The sequence below is a fragment of the Marmota marmota genome, unplaced genomic scaffold (assembly GCF_001458135.2).
Source record: "Marmota marmota marmota unplaced genomic scaffold, marMar, whole genome shotgun sequence".
Classification (NCBI taxonomy): domain Eukaryota; kingdom Metazoa; phylum Chordata; class Mammalia; order Rodentia; family Sciuridae; genus Marmota; species Marmota marmota.
Window position 1 is genome coordinate 4,018,902 of NW_025999925.1, and position 22,501 is coordinate 4,041,402.

Consider the following 22,501-nt stretch of genomic DNA (forward strand, 5'->3'; position numbering starts at 1 on the left):
GCATGCAGGATGGACTTCATAAGTTTCAGGGACCAATACAAAATGGAAAGGCAAGGCCTCTTGTTCAAACATTATTCAGAATTTCAAGACAGTGAAAACAGAGCATCAAATCAGACTCAGTACCCTTCTGAGTAGGGAACCCATGCTGAACACCTGTGAAGCCAGCCTTGGCTGCATGAACCAATGGACTCCACAGAGTACCTCTTCTGTCTCTCCTTAGGCACATCTTTGATTTCCTTCCCAATCCATTGAGCCCCTATAGTGCTTCACTTTTATCAAAGTTGTTCCCTCCTCTAGAGGTTTACTGTCTCCTAATATGGAGGTGCAAGCAGAGTCTCTTTGCCATTCTTTGTTCCCTTTGTTGATTTATTTTGGGGGCTTAAAGCATGAATTGTATTTTTTTTCATCTTATCAACCTCTGGTGGAATAAAGTTGTTAAAATGTGAAGGGAGCCATTGCCCAATTTATCCCCTAAATATCCATACCTGTTCAGACCAACCATCTCATTCATTCTGATCCAGCAGTTGTGGCACCACCAGGCAGAGAATGCCCCTCAAATCGGGGATATATCAGTGGCAGAGCCAATATATACTGTGTTGAATTTGTGGGCACAGAGGCAGTTCTGCTTCTCCACTCTCAAATGTCCTTGACCTTGAGGATTTCTAGAGGCTAGAAGTATTGGAAGTTCTAGAAGTTCTGTCAGGTACCAATGCCCAGAACTCTGGACAGAGAAATACAGCCTGAGTGAGCCATCCTATCTGAAAGTTTTAGCCCCTCATGGATAACAGTGTCCTCCTCCACCCCAGTGGTTCAAAAGGTATGTGATGGTCAGCTTCATAGTTCAGAAACTCCAAATCTCCTCCTCCCTGAGGTTGGATTAGGCTCTGGATATCTGGTCCACACTGTCAGATCCCATAAGAGAATGTTTACAGAGTGGAATGCCAGCTTTGAGATAATGCACAGTTTATATTTCACAATAGAAGATGGCCCTGGCATAGGATTTGGGCTGGTCATCTACAAAGATCATTTTTTTCTAATGGGTACATTCTCTCATGTGGCCACATTGTGAGACACTAGATTGCCTAGAAAGCATTATCTATTATTAGACAAAAAGGTATTAAAGGGCATTTTTGCCAAACTTAGGTGGCCCTTCTACTTTCTTAAATATCTTGAAACAATAATGGGTAGCAGTCACCTCTACCCAGGGCTCTCTGTCTCCTGGAAAGTGCTAGAATGTACTTCCAGGTTCTTCCTTTCCCCGTTACCATATCTCTGCAAATTGTCACCCTTCTTGGTATCCTTTTTGTACCACCACTCTTTTTCATTCCAAAAGACTCCCAGAGCATGCCTGAATTTACAAATTATGCAAAAAGGCTCTTAGTGTTTTATAGAAACTGTGTGATAGGCCCTCTTGAGATGTGTCCTGTGGACCTTGCTTTCCATCTATGTTGTGCCAGTTTCTTAGAAATCTGGCCCTGGGTGAACCTTGTCAGGGGTTTGGGAGTTGGGAGTGGGATGGAGGATCATGGCTGTGCAATTCATAATCGTCGGGCCAATGGCTGGCTGGCTCATGGTAATATTGGAGAACAGGCCCAGATAACCAAACAAGATCTTGGAGCAGTGACAGGGAAGAGTTATTCTCTTCCTGTGTTTGACATGTTTGGAAAAGAAAGACAGATCTTGCTGCAGCCGTATTCTAATAGTTAGCTATGTCTTCTTTACCCAAAACCTTGCAACGAGGGAGGTTCTCTTGGTAACAGATTCCAATATCTTGCGATTCTCACCATTAAAATTTCCTCCTAACATAAATCCTTCCTCCTGTTGCAACATGAAGTGGTTCTCTATGGCCCTGTGCTCAGTGGAAACAGCTGTTCCCAGAGAGCAAAAACATTTACTAACTGTGGTCTTAGGCATTAACAATAGGATGGAAAATTAGAGGAGAAGAAAGGTTTCCATTCTGTTTCTTTCTTTTTAATTTTTTTTCCTTATATTAAAAAAAAAATTACTGCCCTTCAGGGCTCTTTTGCTATTGGCTCAACTTCTGGACTCCTTGCTTTTTGAAGCCAGCTGGAGTCTGTCCAGAGGCTTGCGCCTGCAGACTCACTTGAGCCATGTTTCAGAAATATGCTTCCCAGATTCTGCGTAAGCACGCAGGGGTTGATTTGGATACTATCCTTGTAGGGCCGCACTCCATAACAGCAAAGAACCAGCTGCCGTCTTTGGAAAACCTGTCCAGGAAAAGCAGCCATCCAGAATTTCCGGGACAAATTCTCTTTTGAGATGGGTGAAGCCGGGAGCTGCCTAAGTTATGAATCACCAGGTCATCTGCAGCCTTTTCTGCAGCACAGGGCTGAAGGCTGGAGGGCAGAGCCATTAGAAGAGGGGTGAAGTCTCCCTGAAAAGGGTCTCCACCTCCACTGCCAAGCTGCCTCCATTATCCTCTGGAGCTCTTTGATGTTCTAAAAGGAAGAAAGCAGGTGAGGGACTTTGCAGGCCCCATGGTTGGGGTCAGGGTTTTCAGGCTGGCACTGAGGGGGTTAAGGCAGTGACCAGATAGCAGCCTTTTGGCAGCAAAGCCCTCCTCAGCAGAAGGAAGGATATAGCTGTATGAACTGCCTGCTTAACAATGCCTCTCGCGTCCCCAGGGGCCGCCTGCAAATAGATTTCATCTTGCTTTCTCTTGTACTTTTCAAAGCTTCCTGTTTTCTCACGGTCCTTTTGGACAGTTTACAGTCTCTCTCTCCCTCCCTCTCTCTCCCTTTGAGGAAAGGAACACCCTTCTTATTAAAGGAGAGAGAGGGAGAAGAATGTAAGGGAAGGGCAGTTTAGTGAGGCCATTTTTTCTCGGCTGCGGCCTGCAGCTCTTTGACCTTTTCTCTCAGAATAGGAAAACTCCTGGGCTTCCTGGGGCATCTCAGCTCCAAAGCTCACGTGGGGCTGGAGCAGGGTAGTGTGCTTCTTTTTGGCTTTCTGGGCCTCTGGCCCCAGCCAAGTGGCTGCCACTGCCATCGCCCTGTTTCTCCCCATAGCCGACCTCTCTCTGGCAGCTACCGGCTGTCAGCATGTCGCAGAGGCTCACTGGAGTGAGCCTGTGGTGCCTCTTGGCCGTGGACTGCGTAGGGAAAGGGCACCAGGAGACCAGAGTGAAAAGGCCTGGAGCAAACAGGGCATCTGCTAGTTGCTTCAAAGACAGACTGATTTCTGAGAAGCCAGAGAGTGGGCTCTCCCAAAGCCTGCAAGCTAGGATTTACACAATGCCCATCCTCAGTGCCCAGCCTGGGCCCACATGCTACTTGCATTCTATCAGGCTCCAAGTAACCTGACAGATATTTACCTAGAGGATTCTTCATTGGATCCTTCCTTTGATATTTCCTTCAGTTAATTTAGCTTAAAAAGACAGAACTCACATCTTGGAAGATCATCCTATTTCTAGAATGTTAAAGAATCTCCTGTGCACTCCATAATGATAGTAATAAGAGCTAATATTTACTGAGCTTTTGCTGTTTGCCAAGCACTTTGCAAGAATTATGTCATTTGATCCTCCCAACATCCTTCATAAGAAACTACCTGTCATCAACATTGTACAGAAGAGAAGACAAAGCAAGTTCTCTGTTCTGGGTTCCCACTATCACCTGTCTACATTGTCATTGAAAACCCTTATGATCCAGGCAACCTATTTTTAAAGTATAGTTAAAAATGCTTTCTTTTTGGAGGGGTGGTTGGTGGCGGGGTACCAGGGATTGAATTCAGGGACACTTGACCAGCTGAGGCACATCCTCAGCCCTACTTTGTACTTTACTTAGAGACAGGGTCTCACTGACTTGCTTCATTCTTCGATTTTTCTGAGGCTGACTTTGAACTTGTGATCCTCCTGCCTCCACCTCCCAAGCTACTGAGATGACAGGCATGAACCACCAGGCCCGGCTGCTTCTATTTTTTTAATTAGATTTTGAGGTCCACTTCCTTCTTAAAAAGTGGGTAGGTGGAGAATCTGGGATTTAACGTCAGAGGCACATTGATGCTGCTCATTAAAGAGGATTCAGGCAAAAGGCACCGTGGTTGAGACGATTCTGAAAAGATGAAAGCTTTGCCCTCACCCCTCCATCAGCTTCCTGCACCTGTATACCTTGTTTTAAGCTCTGAAGACCATGGTAGGAGATGATTCAGCAGGCCCTAACTTGGGTAAGCTCTTAGCTGCACAGCTCATGACTTAAAGGGGACTTAATCTAAGTGGCTGCTTTTATCCAGAGAAGAAACGAGTTTTGTTGTTTCCTCCCAGTCACTCTTCTTCTCCCAGGCCAGCTTCCCTCCTGACTGAAGTGCTTCTGCTTGGATCTGCCATCTCGGACGTCATCCCAGGGTGCGATCCTTAGCTGGCCCCCTCTTCACTAACAGTCTGAAGTCTCTCTCCCTGAATTTCAAAGACATAAAATAACTCTGTCCTCTTGTGTGCTATGTCATATGAGGATAATCTTCTGAGAAAGATGAAGAGGCCTTTGGTTCTGGACAGGGCCCCAAGGGCTTTTGGAAGGGTCAGAGGCTGAGAGGATGAATCTAAGCAACTACTGCTGATATGTGAATGGAGCTCAGGTGCCTTAGGCCTGAGTTAATTGGCTCCATCCTCATGCTAGGGAGGACTGTATTTTCCTAACTAATGTGTCTAGGTTTAGTGGGGAAAGGAAGAGAACTGGTAATGGCTGCTTTTAGAAGTTTGCATGGGGTAATGATATTTTCCTGACTTGGTTATTTATTCTCATGACCAAATATTTAACTATTCATTGAAGGTATATGTGTATAGTCCTGTGCTTGATAGAGAAATTGGTTACAAAGAAAAGGGAGCTGACCCTTGCATTGGAGATTACCAGGAACTCTGTCTGGGGCCCCAAACACCTTTTAGAGTTGGTGTACTTCCATTAGTCCTGGGAAAGCTCTCCATTGGTGTGTCCAATAGGCTAACATAACCATGCAGGATAAATTTAGAATATCAAAACTAAATCTTACAAATAGTACAAAAATCATTCTCCTTTACCAATCACACATGATATAGCTGACCAGTCATGTCCCACAATGGACTTACCCTGAGGCCACAGGTCTTGATAATATATATATAAAATGATATTGACAATACATTTTAACATCCTAATGTCCCTATGTGCCGCTAAAATGTTCCAAGAAGTTCAGTACTGAATGAATTGAGCTAGAAATACATTATAGGAAAAAAAATACACTAGTAAAGGAGCGTAAAAGGAAGTTTATCTGAGGCTGATGCAGAATGTGGAGGATGCCTAGAGGCAGCCACTCTGATGAGCACACCTCCGAATTTGGAGTGGGGGAGGGGAGATGATAGGTGCAATCTTAAGGCAGGTGAATTGCAGGGTCAGCCCTGACTCCCATGTCCCAGCAGGTCTGACAGCAACACGCAGTTCATCATTATCACAAAAGTGATAGTTCCTTTTCCTGGTGGTGTAAGTTTGACTGGAGTGTCTAAAAGTAATCTAATGGAGACAATTTATTTATGGGTCAAATAAAAACAAAAGACACTGCACATTCTTCAAGGTAAAGGCTAAAATTCCATCGCCTTTACAAAACCTCATCAGGTCAGTCCAGCCTCTACTACCTCAGCCAACACAGAGGAATTTCTCCCATCATGGGAGTCAAGTGCAAGAAGGCACCCATCCTTTCCAAGGATGTCTGTCTAGCCTAGAGACTCCACCCATGCTAGACTTGTGCGGTAGCCTAATTGCCCTTCTAGCCTTCAGCTCCTCTTCTCCACTTGCCTGTGCTTCACCACATCAGGCTGTTTCTTCTGTAATTTTCTGCTGCCAGGTGCCCACTCCTTCCCTCAATACATTCTCTCTGAGAACCTAGCATGCATCAAGCTTATCCTAGACAGGAATACAATAAAACGCAGGCAGAGCCTTCATGGATATTGCAGTCTACTAGGTGAGAACACAGCTGAAATAAATATCAAGCCAAGTACTGGTCACACTTAGCAATTGCAAACAGCAATATCACTCCAAATAATCAGGAACCATTCCACAAACCAAAGGAGGTATGCCTTTTCTAAAAATGATCACAACTGGAAATACTTCATGTAGAATCTTGAAACTTTATTTCTTTAGCCATAATAGAGAAGTAGGTAACCTAAGCTGATAACTTTACCAAAACTTTTATACAGGTGTGAAATTGAGTCATAGAATGAAATATCTTAATTAATTATCTCTATAGAGAATAAAAGAAAAGATGTGTCCGTACGTATATTACTTCTCTTGAGGATGTTGGAATTAGGCCAATCCTCTCATCCTTTTATCCAGGGGGATAATTATTTTCAAATGAAGGTGGTGCACAGCTTGGAAACCCATACAGGTTGCCAAATTCAGTCTTGCTAGTGTGGAAGCAAAGGGAAAAGTATTTAAAATCCCCAAGTACTAATTATCCAAAAATACAAAACCAGCCATTCATAATCCATATGTGGATTCTGTGACAAATGCATAATCCTAGACTGGCTGACTCTTACCACCCAGTGTTCTTTTAGGCCAACCTTCTGAAGTCATCATTTGTTAGGTCTGAACATTCCTCCAGAGTCAACTCAACTCTCACTTCCCTGAAAAAAATGTTGTCTACATTAATAAAAATTCAATCTGAATCTCCAATAGTGTCCATAAAAGGGTCTCAGGGAAAAAGGACACTGCTGTCTCAGCCCCAGAAGGTGCCATACCTCTAGTCCTGTCTGTGACTATGTGGGGAGGTGGGAGGAGATTGCTCCTTCATTAACACTCTAGTCCAAGTGCAAACAGAGAAATGCTCCCTTGCATCCCTAACATGACAGCCAAGGAAGGGCTGGAGTTTCTAAAACCCTGCTCTACTAAGGCATGGGGACAGGCAAATAACCCCAGGGCTGTTCTATACTTTCTGCTTGCCCATACATTGCGTTTGGAAGGAAGGTTCTACTCTTCCAGAGGAAGTGTGAGAACTGCTGTTGTGTCTCCACGTACTGGCACTTGGATGGAAATAGAGAGAAATGTTGAAAAAGAAATGAATAACCCATGTTTTTGTAGACCTGAGATAATATTCTCACATCTTCATATGCCTACCCCAAGAACAGACACATCTTTTTCTTAAATATCTCGTTTCTTTGAACTTTGAAATGCATTCTAATAATTAGTAAATTAAAAATGCATTGTCTGGTACAGTCTTATAAAAGAGCTATGTTGTGGGGGATGTAGTATGAACCCTGCTGGCCCTGGGGTCTGATGGCCTGAGTTCCTTAGCTCAGTTCCAGCACCCACTAACTGTGAGCCTTAGGCAAATGACCTAAGCCCTTAGTTTTCCCACCTGTTAAATAGGGGTGATGATAGCATCCATCTCATAAGATTGATGTGGGAATTAAGTAAGATATTCCTTGACAGACTTAGAGCAATGCCTTCATGTTGTGAACACCCCCTAAATATCAAACACATCACTGCATTCTTATAATTAAACAAGCTTCCAGCAACTGCTTTTTCAGTTCAGCTCTTCACCTTTTCTAAAGGTTGCATCCAAAACAGCTTTACAGGCTTTGCAATTTTCCACCTTGAATTCAGAGATCCCTGGACACCAGCAACAAATGTCTCATGAATCCATTCCTCCTTGCTCCACCTCCAAGGCTGGGCAGAATTCAACCCCTCCCTGATGTCCAAGGGGTCATTTTCCTTGTAATCACAGATCTTTGAAATGCCAAGATCCAAGCAGAGTAAAGTGGTTGTGGGCCGCCACATGTCCATCTCCAAGGGCCTGATGTGGGTTCTCTCTGGCAGGATAACTGTGTTCTCCTCATCTTTGTCTCCAACAGCTGTGTGGGAAGGAATTCAACCGGATGCACAACCTAATGGGCCACATGCACCTGCACTCAGACAGCAAGCCCTTCAAGTGCCTCTACTGCCCCAGCAAATTCACCCTGAAGGGGAACCTGACACGTCACATGAAAGTCAAGCATGGAGTGATGGAGCGGGGACTTCACTCTCAAGGTATCACTGCAGGAAGCCCCACGCTGCCAGGTCCAGTGGGCAGCAGATGGGTGTGGAATTTGTTTTTAACTTTGGGGTATTACTTTGGGGGTGGTTATTCTTGTAAAAAAAAAAAGGACTGTGACTTTTCAAGACTTAGAATGCTACTAGAAGAAATGTAATAACTAATATGGGAAGGACATAAATAACAGAGAATCACAGAGTAAATTTAGAGCAAAACAATATGCCAGTTGGCTCAGGTCTTGGTTCCTTTGTTCCAGACATTCCCTCAGGTGCCTTATCTCCTTAAATCTTCATAGCTCTTCCAGGCTGGAAGAACTTCTATATCTTTTTGCAGATGGGGAAAATGAGGCTTCCCAAGTTGCCTATCTGAAAAGTTGCCAAGTTAGGATTTGAACGCAGACCCTTCTGACTCGAGGGTCTTTATTGTGTCCACTTCTGTTAAAGAGCATGTGATGTTCCTTTTCTTTTGAAAAAAAAAAAAACACAAAAAAACAGGTTTGCATGTTCTGCTGCGAGCAGAATTGTAGCAGCCCCCTCCTCCCTGTTCACCCAAGGACTGGTTTCCTGCTGATTGCCCCGGAGGCAGGGCAGGAGTATATGTCCTCCACCTGAGGAGTATATGTCCTCCACCTAATGAAGTACTCGCCTCCTTTCCCTTGGCATCCCCAGGGCCCTTAGCAGTCAAGTTTGTGTTCTGGATCTACTGCCTTCATCAGACTTGCTTCTTAGTCACCTAATCAACCAGTCCTTCATAAACGGCAATAAACGCACCTCTGTCCAACACAGTGAGCTGCATGCCGTGGCAGATCCTTAGGAACAAGGCCACCTCCGCCCTTTAGGAGGTCTGTGTTGGGGGAGAGATGACAGTGATATATATAATTTACAAAATCATATTTTCTGATTTTTGACCACTAATGTGATCAAAGCACAGGGCAAGACTCTTCAGGGCATTCTTGCTCACCCCTACCAATTCATGAAAGAGATTGGGTTATTCTCATTTTAGGTAAGAGGAGATCAAGCCTGGAGGTGTGCTGAGGTCAGACAGCAGGTCTGAAGGTGGAAGTGGACTTCTAACTAAAGAATTTCTGAATTAAGCCCAGGCTCACTACCTTAGGCAAGAACCTAGGGCGATCTGTTTGTGTTTGCTGCTTACAATGACAGTGATATCAGCACAGATTCATAATTAAGACACACTCCTGTATACACAGCATGTTCAAAATGATTGTCACTTTTAGGCATTTCACTGCAACCCCTTACTCTATGGGGACTCCTGGGTGACAGGGAACATGGTCATCACAAAAAAGGGCTGGAGTTTAAGCTTTTAAAGGCCTTGAAAATATTCTTGTTTTTTTTTTTTTAAAAAAAAGCAATTACTCTCCTGAATGATTCATTGACTCTCTAGTTGCCTGAGCCACTTCCCAAGGTAGGCCTGTATTTTTCCAGAAGAGGCAAAGTTTGTCCCCTTGCTTGAGGGGGGAGACAGCCAAGGTAATGAGGAGGTGGTCCTCTGGCTGACAGCCTGATCTGGGCCCCACTGCCTGCCACGTACCCATGTTCATATCCTGGCATGCTCAAACCAGCTCTGTCACTCTGGGGGAAGTAAGAGGAGCATCACTATGTATTGCAGGGTTGCTTTGAAAAATTTTACAGACTTTCAATGATTCTAGTGTTTTCATCTACAAAGAATGTTAGCATTTTTTTTTCTATTCTGGTTTTTAAATGACTCAAAAGTCATTAGAAGATCCTCCCTGTCCCCTGGCAAGATTAAAGATACAGACAGCAGCAGTGCCTGGTACCATAAAGTACTCAACATTGGACCTCAGGGCCCTACCCATCTGTTTTATGTCCCACCCTGAAGCCTGCCTAGCTGCATCCCAGACCCCTCCCTTCCTGTTTCTCCTCTTTACAGTCCTGGTTGACTGTGGAGTCACCACAGACCTATAAAGAAGGGATGAATGAACCACTATCCATCCCATGTCTGTTGGGCACAGCCAAGCTCATTCCTACAGGGTCTCAAACTGAAACTGGAAATCTGATTACATGCCCAGCATGGGGACACAGATGGTCAGACACAAGGGCTTAGTGTCCTCCTCAGATATCCTCACTACTGGGCACAGGGGCCATGGTCTTCTAGTGGATGTCCTAGCCTCAAGTGATTTCTCTTTGTCTTTTTTCAAGATGAGAATATCTTTATTGTTGCTTATCTTTTTCCTTACAGTAGAGTGTGTATGTGTGTGTGTGGGGGGGGGTGTAAAATAAAATAATACATACTTTGGAAATGGAAAGAAAAATGTAATAATCATCTCAGAGTTCATCAAGTTTGAGATTTGGGCATACATTCTTCTAGAATTTTTTTTTTTACAGAAAGAAAATGAATCATGTCTACACTATAAATACATGTGCATATTTTTCAACTTTAAGTACAGAATACATTTTATGGTGGTTAATGGGTCTTTATAACACATAACACCTACACATAGTTCATTGTGTGGATGTACTGTTATGTGTTGAACCAAAACTTGAATACCAAAATTGTCCTCACAGTTTCACTATAATAAAAAGCGTGGTGATGAGCATACTTATACATACATTCTGTGCTCCTGCCTGCCTATTTTTTAATCATTTAAATTCTCAGTAGTGTCCTGCTAAGTCAAGGCTTATTTTTAAAGCTTTTGGTGCCTGTTGCCAAGTTCACCTTAACAGGGTTACGCTGATTTAGATACTGTCTGACAAGCCTCCCATGTCCACCTTCTTACTGGGAAGTGTCTATATTTACAATCAGAACAGGTTAAATGGCCCTGGGTTACCCTTCTGCAATACACCCAAGGCTCCATTTCCACTGTTCTTCGTGTGTGCATGAATTCTCACTCTGCTCTCACAGGTTTGGGAAGAGGAAGAATCACCTTGGCACAGTCAGCTGGTGTCCTGAGGAGTTTGGAGCAGGAGGAGCCTTTTGACCTCTCCCAGAAGCGTGGGGTAAAGGGGCCCATGTTCCAGTTGGATGGGGAAAGTGCCCGGGGCAGCCCCTGCCATGAGGAGGAGGACGATGACAATTGCTATGAGGTGGAACCCTACAGCCCTGGCCTGGCCCCCAAAAGCCAGCAGCTTGGTGCACCCCAGGATCTGTCCACCAAGCCTGAGCAGGCCCCCGAGGGGCCAGAGGACAATTGCAAGGAGGAGAAGGAGGATGTGCCCAAAGAAGAAGAGGAGGAGAGGAGCAAGGACCACCATGAGGCAGAAGGTGTTCAGGAGCGAGATTGTGCCCGCAAAGACGAGCGTCTCAGCCTCAGAGTTTTCCAGAGCTCCCGGCGGGGCCCCTCTTTTTCTGATTACTTGTACTTCAAGCACAGAGATGAGAGTTTAAAAGAATTACTGGAGAGGAAAATGGAAAAACAAGCAGTGCTTTTGGGTATCTAAGTGGACAGCTTTAAAATTACATTTGGAAAATGAGAAGTAGGCAGTTCAAATATAGCTTTCTGCATGAACTGTCATTTGCTGGGGACTGACTGGCGATGCCAGTCCTTACAAATGGCTCAGACTAAATGAGCCAGCCTAGGTAGTGTAAATGCTTCCCAGGTCATTTCTTGGGTCCTTCATAATTTTAGCATGCATGCAGGGTGTTCAGTGTTATTTTATGCATCACCCCTGTAACAAACTATGCATATTCTTTTAGATTTCTAATTGTAAGCTGAACCTGAGGTGCTTTCAGAAATTCTGTTTTTCTTTTACTAATATGCAATACATGGTAAATTTCCTTCTAGTTGCAAAACTATGGTGCTTGATGAGTTACCTTATTAATAACTATCTAGTCGAGTTCATGAAAGTGATAATATTTTTCCAGAAATATATAGCTGTATATATAAAAATAGTCTTTGTTAAATAATCAGAAATACCAGAAATAACACAGAAGGGTGAGCTTTTGAAAAGGATATTCTCAAGTAGTTGCTATAGATAAAAGATGAAACTTCAGAAAAAGATGAGTAGTTTTGATGAAGGGAAAATCAGCCATGCTTCTGGATTCCTTCTGGATCTTTTGTCCTGCTTTGGCTCATCAGATGGGGCATTTGAAACATATTTGCAGATGACTGGACAATGCTCAGGGGGTCCTGTTTCCTCAGACTAACCTCTGGTGTCCAAAGCACAGCTCCCTTCTGGAGACCATTGCTCTGTGGCCCCATGCCCCATAAAAAAGCTGCAGAGAGACTTGTTGGCAGTGAGCAATGGACCTCTCCCCAGTGCTGGAGGTAGGGAGTGGGTGGGGAATTCTCCCTGAAACAAGTCCTGACTTATTCAGGGTATTAGAACAATCATCAGCTAATCACTATAAGGAAGACCTGGGCTATGTTCTCAATGCACATCTGGAGGAGCATGTTAAAAAATACTAATGCCAGGGTCTCAATGCCCCATCCCAGGATTCTGATTTAATTGGTTCGGAATGGAGCCTTTGCTCTGGTCATTTCCAAATTACCCTGAGTGGGGTATGCACAGCCAGGATTGAGAAGGATTCACTGGGCTTTGATAACCCTCATCCATTTCTGTGTCTACCAGGACTCCCTCCCAGGGACTCCACAAATATTTCTGTCCCTGGCTTCAGACTCATTGAGGTGGAGGTCAGGATACCTGTAATCATGATGCTGACTCAGGTTTTTGTACCTGTTCTGGAAGATCCTCACAAGGAGACACACATACTCTATACGGATACACGCTTTTTGTACTAGGAGATGCCTGTGTTGTTCATGGTCACTTTTTATGTTGACAGTGACTCATTGCTCTTGTTAGGTGCTGGCACCACAACTCCCGCCAGCACGGAGGACCTAGATGGCAGGTTGGGCCTGGCCCATGGGCTTTAGTTAAGCACTGGCACTGAGTAGAGCAATACTGATAGGGCTGTGTATGTTCAACTCTGACCCTGGTAGGTACTGTCTGTGTTCGTGTGCACATGAACACTGCCTCCGGATTGGGAGTTTCAGTTTTTATTTGTAGAGCTAGGTACTGCTGGTTACTGCTTCCTCTCCTCCCAAACTCCCCAGTACATTTCTTTTGGAGAGCTAGTTCATCTCCAGGGGCTGGAGGCTGGCTTTTTCTATGGGCCATGGTTCTTCCTTGTTAGCCTCATCTAGTCCCCACCATTGACCTGTGGGATCCCTGATCCATTTCTACTGTCACCTTCCTAAATTTCCTTCCTTTAGCATCACCACCGCTGGGAAGTGCTAAAGTTTGGGTTTCTTACTGCCACCCATGTTCCATGGAACCCACCGAGAGGATGGTAGAGAGCATACTGTGGGTTTCTACATCCACCAGCACAACTCTGGGCCACAAATTATTCCAAGTCCTCAGAGGGACCAGTTCTCTTTCATTCCCTAGGAATGCTGTTCATCGGTGCCTCTGATGAAATTGTCCAGGGAGCGGGCAGAGTGGTCTGTGACACCCCCAGCCCTTAAGGTCCTGTTACATGTGTATTCACTCAGCAACCTTGTATTAAAGACCTACTATGTGCAGTGCCTGACCACACGTGCTGCAGACTTCCAGTTGCTTCCGATATGCCCAGCTGGAAAAGCAGCCAGGAAAATCTAGAGGAGCACACTCTAGTCCTTTCCAACCAAAACAAATCCTGTGGGAATGCTTGGGGAACCCGTTAATGTTGAGTTGGAGAGAGTATGGTCTAGAAGAGTGGTCTTCAAGTTATTTTGAGAAGTCAAAGGTCTCTCTCAGGCCTCTGTAGAGCCACTAGGGGAGAAGCTCTTAGTCCCCATACCTGCTTCACTCAAAGTGGCTCAAATTTTGTCTGTTTTGAATGTTAATATTCTAAGAAAAGTTTCATTTGGCAGGAGAAAAAAGGTCTCAGGAAGGTAAGAAAAATTTATGATGGGGTGTGTTCCAAGGCCTGTTTTTAGTTTTTGACTTTGGATACGAGAGACTTAATGAAGCCGATGAGTACTACAGCACTGGCCCTCTGAGAGCCAAGGCTGAAATCTTGGTTGTAACCAACATCCTGGTTTTTCCTGGGATGATTCTGGTTTATATCTCCTGTCCCGGGGTAATTACTAACAGTGTCCCTTAATCCTCAAAAGTATCCCAGCTTATATGATACCTTACATGAGCACCTGGTGAATGAACACAGAGCTAAAGAAAGGGTTGGCCAGCCTTGCCTGATGAGCTGACTAACCAGAATGCAGGTCTGAAGGAAGGCCCACTGGGGCCATCCCCAGAGAATGAAGGAATGATGTCATCCAAGGTTACCACCATCCCAAGGCCATGACCTTCATCACATTGTGAAACTCTAAAAATGGGACATGACCAAATGCTTTCCAGGCTTTTGACCACTGTCACTTTGAACCAACCAATGACCCAGCCAGGTGGCAGGTCTTTCATCCTCTGTATTCAAGTCTGTGACTGCCCCTCTTGTTGCTTTGTAGTCCCTCTTTTCATTTTCTCTTTCTAAAAATTTGATTCCACATTGGCCATGAGACTAAAGCTGACCTTTCATAAATCCACAAAAAGTAACTAGTTTATTTTGTATATGAGTAGTTGCATGAGAAAACCCAACATGCATACTGTATTTATTAAGCCCTGAAGGCTTTTAATAAAATATTAACATTGTGTTTTGAATTATGATCTTTGTCTGCTTTGCTGGAACAAAATGTAACAGAGCTAACATTTAAAATCCTTTGCATATTTGGACAACATCACACCAAATGTTGATTTTGTACAGAATTCAGGCTTGCTGTTTAAAAACTAAAACTCCAAGTGTTGAGCAGCCCAAGTTTGTGAATATTGCTTTCTGCTTCAGTGAAAAGGCAGTTTACCTAGAAATAGCATGTAACCTATATTTTGTTAATTTAAGCAAATAAAGACATGTTGAAAAAACTGAGTCAATTATTTGTATATATGTGAAATTCTGCAAGGAAGCTGCCATTGTAAACATCTCATTCCGGCATCTCACTTTGCCAGAGTTAGCTTCTCAGTCATTAGCTTCTCAACCCAGGGAGAGAAGGGTCTTGAAATCTCCCTCTCTCAGGGCTGCAGAAAGGATTAATGCACCTTAGCCCCTCTTCAGTTAGATGACCACTTCCCATCCTTTTCCTCGTACCCATTCAGAAAGATTTACTCTGGAGGGCTGTCACAGGCAAGTGGAGACAGGATTACCTCATTCTGCCTCAGGTTCTTTATAAAATGAAGTTCAACCAAGAATCGGTAGACTCCAGTGAGCACAGCACTGATTCTGGACCCAGCCTGCCTGGGTTCCAAGTCTTACTATCCCTCTTCCAATATCTGGGATCTGAGACCAGTTCACAAACCTCTCTGTGTCTCAGTTTCCTTGTCTGTAGAATGGCACTGGGAAGTGGACCCTCCTCATAGGATTGTTCTGGCTCATGGTTCATTCTACAGAATCAGGCACCATGACTACCAACAACATAACCAAAAACCCGCATGCTCAGTTCTCCCTTCTTGAAAGAAAAGTCACAAAGCTGTGTTAGCATGGGAGATTGTCCATTTCTGAGGACGTTTCTTTAAAACAACAGTAAAACTTCAACACATACTGAACACAGGTAATTAAATGCCAAGCACTGTGCCAGGTGATTCACACGCTCAATTTCATTTAAGCCTCGCAACCCCACAAGGCAGACATTATCCCTATTTTGCAAATGAGGGAATGGAAGTTCAGGAAAGTAAAATAACTAACCCCAAATTACTTAGTAAATGAACATCTACCTTGCCTCCAAGCACTCCGCCTGATGCAGGATCAGTGTTCTGGAAGCAGCTGCTGAGATAAATTTGGGTACAAGATATTTATTAAAGATTAACACTGGCAAAAAAGAAAGGAAATGGAGCCAAGAGAGGAAAAAACTGTGGTGAAGCTCTGACTGAGCCTCAGCCACTGGGATGCAGCTCTGGAGCTAAGACTTCCCATCAGGGTTGTGCCAGGCATGGCAGAAAGTTTCAGGCCTTTACACCCCTGCCCTGCTCAGTCACCAGAGGTGGGCTGCCCAGGTCAGAGTATGCCCTCCACAGCTGGGGTCCACCCCCTATTACTGGCAGCTGGGGACTGGTGACTGATTGCACTCCCCTTGCCGGTGCAAAGCCTTCCTTGGAGAGAGACCAGGTGGCTCTTCTCTGCGTCTCCCACAGATACAGTGGTTCCACCCCTGGCAATTTCTAGCCCATTTCTTCACCTAGATTCACAGAGCCTCTCCAGTAGGGTTCTGGTGGGCCTCTCTCCCTGATGGAAGAAGAGGGTTAGGACAAACTTCATCCCCCACAGCTGCAATGAGTCTAGGGATCCAAATGGACCTCTTCTTTATAGATCATCCAGTCTCAGGCATTCTGTTATAGTAACAGAAAACAGACAAGGATACCCAGTCTAGATTCCCTTCAGCATGAGATACCACCACTGCCAGTCTCAATGGCTTAGATTTCTACCTTACCCCCCAAGAGCCCTATGAACTAAATGCTTTGTGTTCTTCCAAAATTCATGTTGAAACTATGACTCCCCAATGTGATAGTATTTGAAAGTGGGATTTGGGGATGTGATGAGATTTAGATAAAGTTATGAGAGTGGGGGCCTCTTACTGGGATTAGTGACCTTATAAAAAGAGAAGATAAAAACCTGTGTCTCTCCACCATGGGACAATGTAGATGTCTGGAAGCCAGGAAATAAGCCCTAATCAGACACTAAATCTGACTGCACCTTGATCTGGTACTTCCCAGCCTCCAGAACTGTCAGAAACAAATGGATGCTGTTTAAGCTACCAGGCCTGTGATATTTTATTATAGCAGCTTAAACTGATTAAGGCACATACCTTTTGCAGAATAGGATTACTGCACTTGTTCATTTCTAATCATAAGTCAAGTAAAAATTAAAAAAAAAAAATCCAGTGGTCACCCAGTTTCCAAATCATTCTTCCCTGACATTGTGTAAGAACAGTCCTAACTTCTACCTGGTGATCAGGTCAATTACCCCTGCCAAGATAGCTACTCCTCTCCTTGTCTGCTGGCCTCTGGAGACATGGAACAAAATTGGCTAGGTGACAGCCCTAGTTTTTATCAATGATACTTCTGTTATGTCCTCAGATGAAAGTGTAATCTCTTTGAGGTTGAAAACTTCTAACCCGGCATAGCCCAGAGTTAAAGGGATAAGAAATACAAATTCCCAGTGTGTCATCAGGAGTGATAGTGTGGGGGACATTCCTGTTTCCACTGTTGGACTCAGGACCCATGCAGGCTTCCTATTGAGGATTTGGGACCATAGAAATTTTTGATTCAATATATACTGGAAGATAGCCATCCATCCAGAGTATTTCATCCAAAAGCACTCTTGGGTGCTGGCCACCTCTAAGTGGTACACATGTGATATGACCAGTAGATTCTTTGGCTATGAACCCATCTCCACACCTCATTTACTATAAAGCAAAGCTCATGGTTTGATGTGATGTTCTGTAGGATTCTGTTCCAGTAGAACAAACACTCCAAAGCCCCCCTCCCCCACTTGTACAGCTCTGGCTAAATTCTTACAAGCAGCAAAGACACATTTATACCCAGAATACCTCTCTATTCCTGTGTCAGTGCACTGCTGGCCTTTTGGGAGCTGATAGAGTCAATCAACATTTCACCAAGGGACTGTTGGCTCTTCCTGAGTAATGGCATCATGGTGGAAGCTCAGCATCAATCCCCATGATCAGCACATTGGATATTCAGTAATGGCAGCAACTAGACCAACCACAGTAAATGCAGCTCATGCTGTTGAATTCATATGTCATCACCCTTTCTGCTGCTGTTGTATTTCATTCCTTGTTACAGCACTGGGATAGCTATTGACAGACGCTGGATAAAGTCAAATGGCAAGGTCATGTTGTCTTGCAGGTTACTACTGGATGTCTCTTCTGGGATGAATATTAACATGTGATGCAAAGATTTTCACACTTTTTGTTCACTGCCATATGTCAATCGTGTAACTCTACCCCAGACAGAGAAAAACAGTAAATACTACTTTAAGTGAAATGGTCAGGAATTGACATTCTGAGTAAGTGCCATTTAATCTGAGAACTGAAAGTTAGAAGGAACCAGCCATAAGAAGAAGGAAGAACATTCCAGGCAGAATATACCACTTGTGCAAAGCTCCTGTGGTATAAAGGAGCAGTCAAGGAGCATTAACAACAGGAGAGAGATTGTGATACCCAATGAGACTTCCAAGGAAAACTGTAGAGCAAGGAAGTAAAAAAAAATGAGACTCACATTTTTGAAAGTTCATTCTGGCTATAGTGTAGAGAATGGGTTGGAAGGAAGTCAGAATGATCCTTGCAGACAATGAAGATGCAGTTTTAATATGTTGTGAGAGGTAATATTGGCCTGGATAAGGATGTAGCATAGAATTTAGAAATTAATGGGTCAAAAATCTGCTTTGGAGATTCAATGGACTTATAATACCCAAGGCAAAATTTAACAAGAAGATAAAATGCATAGTTTTCTAAGTACAAAATAAAATGCCACTTGATATGAAACTTAGCTCCTCTCATAATGACTAAAGGGATCAATTAGATATTTATATCTCTCATAATATCCGTGCTCTTTACTTGGTTGGCAGGAGTGCATACTTACTAAGAAATATACTTACTAAGTCCATCTGGTTTCTCTCAATTTGGTTCTAAGTTACAACTGGTGAAGAAGTAAAGGGTTGAGACAGAGGAAGGCAGTAGTTTCTCAGACACAGATGCTAGGAAGAAATAGCAGAAGGGGAGAAAAACACACACAGAAAATCAGAATAGCAGTGGAAAGAGGCTGGGACTCCAACACCAAAAAGTGAGGTTGCAATAGAGTCCTGTTCATCTGCACAGCTCCCGAGGACATCTCCGATCCGGCCAGCAAAATAATATGTTCCTGATCATAAGCTTGCATTGTCAAAGGAGAATTAATCATTCTCACCACATGTATTAACAAATGCAGTCCAACTGCATTTCCACTGTAAAAAAAAAAAAAATTAGTTGTCAATTGGTGACAGGCCAGTGATCTGGAAAAATTGATACAGGACCCATCTTACTTAGCAACAGTGCAGAAAAAAACAGATATTGTCGTATTTTAAGTCTTAAAGTCAATCAGCCCATAGCACCACTGCTATCACCTTAAGAAACAAGAAAGAAAGAAAGAAAACATGTGGAAGGAATTTGTTCTTGTCCTTGGGAACACACAGTCCTTAGCCAACTTGCAGAGAGCAGCGGGAACAGGGCTAAGAGTTCTCCAATCTCCAGCACCTTAAACTTAAAAACTCCTTGCCCTGTGAAAGTCCAGGTGTGAACCCAGCCTGGGTCCCTGAAGCACTGTGGCATTTCTTTCTTTCCTTCTCTTTTTCCTTTTTTGCACATCAGAAGAGAGCCAAGAGTAACCACCACGCCCATTATAAACTCCCTCTGCAAATGGAGGAAGACATGCTCCTGTGATAGATGGGGAGTAACCCTTATGGGGTCCCTGGGGACTCAGTATCAGTGGCGCTCACTGTTTCCTCTTCCCTGGATGCAACAATATATTAAGGGAGAAAAAAAAAAAAAAAAGAGGAGGTTGGCTCTTTTCATGATTTTCCTTTTTAATTTTTGTTGAAAATGGAACTGTGTTCTCTTGATCCTTCAAACAAATGGAGGGGAAGTGGAAGCCCAAAAGTTTCTCTTATGTTCCCCGGAGAGGGTGGCTGTGTTTGTAGTGTGATGTGGGAAAAGTCCTTGTGTATCTGCTGCATTGTCATATTGTACCTAAGTGATTTGCAGGAGGAAGTGGGGCGTGAATAGGATTTCTATGTCAGAGAAAGTGAAGGAGCCACAGTCTTTGAATCAAAGATCTCAATGTGCCCTTCATCTAAGGCATGCTTCCCCTGGCCTCCACCCCCCAACCCATATTTATTCAGTGATGAAAGAAACAGGAGAACACTCTCTGAGCTTGACCCAAACACTACATCCAAGCAGAAGTCCTTGCTATTCAGAATGTACTTGGGCAAAGTGGGTGAGAGAGTGAGGGGTTGGCAGGACTTGCCAAAAACCACAGAGGCCATGGGAGGGGGAGAGCTAGTAACATTTCTGGCATCCTACCTGGAGAATACATTAAACTGATGGGTGAGATATGCAGTGAGAGTCTTTTCACAGAGTGGATCTTAATAAACAAATGGTCTCTGGAAGGAAAATGGATAGATACATCAGGAGACACCAAAAAGAATTACAAGCATATTGCTTTCAGTTTAGCAATTCATCATATTAAGCTTACTGGCAAATCATTTTTGTTTTTTTTTTCCCTCTACAAAGTAGCAATAATGAAACTGGTCTCCAACCTGCGCAAATGAGGGGGTGAGTGAGGTGAAATCCATTAATCATTCTAGACTTGCAGAGACAATCTCTGTGTCATTCATTATTCTTGAAGGACAGCTCCCCTTCCAACCTGTAGTCAGCACAGCAAAGAAAACGGCTTCATTTTGAGTGGCAGGTTCTCCAAGTCAGAATAATATTTAAAACCCTGATTCCTCAGCGGTGATTTTACAAGATTCTATACATACACAGCATTGAGCCAATCGTCTCTTCTCACACCATAAAAAACAGATGAAAATAAAAGAAATGTGAGATACCTAGCAATGGCAAAGTCCTCATAGGAAGAAAAAGCAAAAAGCCAAGCAAGGTTATGCAGAATCTTAGAAACAGATTATTACCATGTCATCTTCCCAGGGGACATTGAGTAAGCATCCGTCAAGGATAATGATGCATCTCTCTGAAGCAAGCACTGCTGACAGGGTGTAAGCCCCTATCTGAAGACACAGGTGATTTGGTGGATTTCAAAGGGCTTGTGTTTTTCCAAAAGCTCTGAATGTCTTCATGCTGCTCATCCCCTTACCTTCCTGAAGGAAGGCTGCACTTTTGATCTCGGGCTTATCTACTCAAATGCTTTGCCTTATGCCAACTGTTAGCTTTCTGGGCAAAGGGCAAGGCCACCACCACACTGACTCCGGCTCTGCTTCTCCCTGGGATACTGTCAGAAGAGTATAAGATTGACACATGAATGGATCTTTATGAGGACCTGTATAAAATGCTGCTGTTCAAATATATGCATCTTCCCATCATGGTTAATTAAAAGTCTATGAGGAAGAGTTTCGGGGGAGGGTGGGGTTTCCAGAATAGTAATATGAGGGTCCAAGAAACCTCTCCTTCAGAGACCCATCTATGAAACTGGTAAAAATTAGCAAGCAAAGACTACCATTCAATCTTTGGTGATTGATCAAAGGACTTACAACTATTTAAGGAGTACTTTATTTAACAATATCCATGGAAACACGGTAGGAACAGTGGAAGGCCATGAAAGCTAGGAGTTGCACCCTTACCATCGACCCAGCTTGAGTCTGTGAAAGAAAATTTCTTGGGGGCTGACAGCCAAGAAGCAACTCCCATGTCCCCAGCTCCATGCAGAACATCAATATACTGAATGAGTGACCAGATAAGGTGCCCACTCCCCCAGCCACTGCTGAGCCAAACAGCTGGTGAAGAATTGAGCCCCATTCCCAATGGCTCTGAGCACAGAAGAACATCTCTAGCTAGGCAGCCCCATGGCAGCTCCTGTCTCCCCCAGTTTTCTGGGGAAGTAAAGGTCTTTTAGGCCCACTGAGCAGCCAGGGAGCATCAGCAGATTCCATTTCCCATAACTTTGTGCCAGGGAAAGGTCTATATCACCTCAGATGGCAGTCGCTGGTGGTGATGGTTGTACAGCATAGTGAATATGATTAATATATTCACAGGTTGTAAAACATAGTTTTATTGTGGTAAAATATACCTAACATAAAATTCACCACTTTAGCCATTTTCAAGGGTAAAATTCATTGGCATCAAGGACATTCACAATGTTATATAACCATCACCACTATTCATTTCCAGAAACTTTTCATCATCCCAAACAGAAGCTCTGCACCCATAACACAAAAACTCACACTTTCCCCTCACCCCCACCCACCCCTATAATCCCTGCTGTGCTTTCTGACTGTCCCAGGTGCCTCATTTACATGGAATCACACGATGTGCCCTTTGTGTCTAAATCCAGTTTTATCCATATTCACCCCACGTCACAACTTCCTGCCTTTTTATTTGTTCTTTCTAGATATACATGACAGGAGAGTGTATTTTGACAATTATACATTCATAGAATAAAAGTACAGCTTGTTCCAATTAGGATCCCATTCCTGTGGTTGTGTATGATGTGAAGTTGCGTGGGTTGTGTATTGTATTTTTATACTACCTTTTGTTTATACTTTTATCTGTTGATGGACACCAGGGTTGTTTCTATCTTTTGTGATGAATATCTGAGTCCCAATCTTGTCAATTCTTTCAATTTCCATTTTGGGTGTATACCTAGAAGTGGAATCGCTGAGTCATATTGTCTATGTTCCCCTTTTAAATTACTGTTTTGCACAGAAACTGCACCATTTTATATTCCCACCAACAATGCACAAGGGTTCTGTTTTCTCCATATTCTCAACA

General features: G+C 43.7%; 1 protein-coding gene across 2 annotated transcripts in view; it reads left to right on the forward strand.

Annotated features, from left to right (window-relative positions):
- Window positions 1-14,880, forward strand: part of Znf366 (zinc finger protein 366) — a 67,608-nt gene extending 52,728 nt beyond the window's left edge. For both annotated transcript variants that reach the window (XM_048800150.1, XM_015497810.2), the window contains exons 5-6: window positions 7,832-8,006; window positions 10,891-14,880. In XM_048800150.1, coding sequence (XP_048656107.1) covers window positions 7,832-8,006; window positions 10,891-11,426 — 711 coding nt within the window. In that variant the 3' untranslated portion in view covers window positions 11,427-14,880. The remainder of the gene's footprint in view (window positions 1-7,831; window positions 8,007-10,890) is intronic.
- Window positions 14,881-22,501: the final 7,621 nt, after the last annotated feature.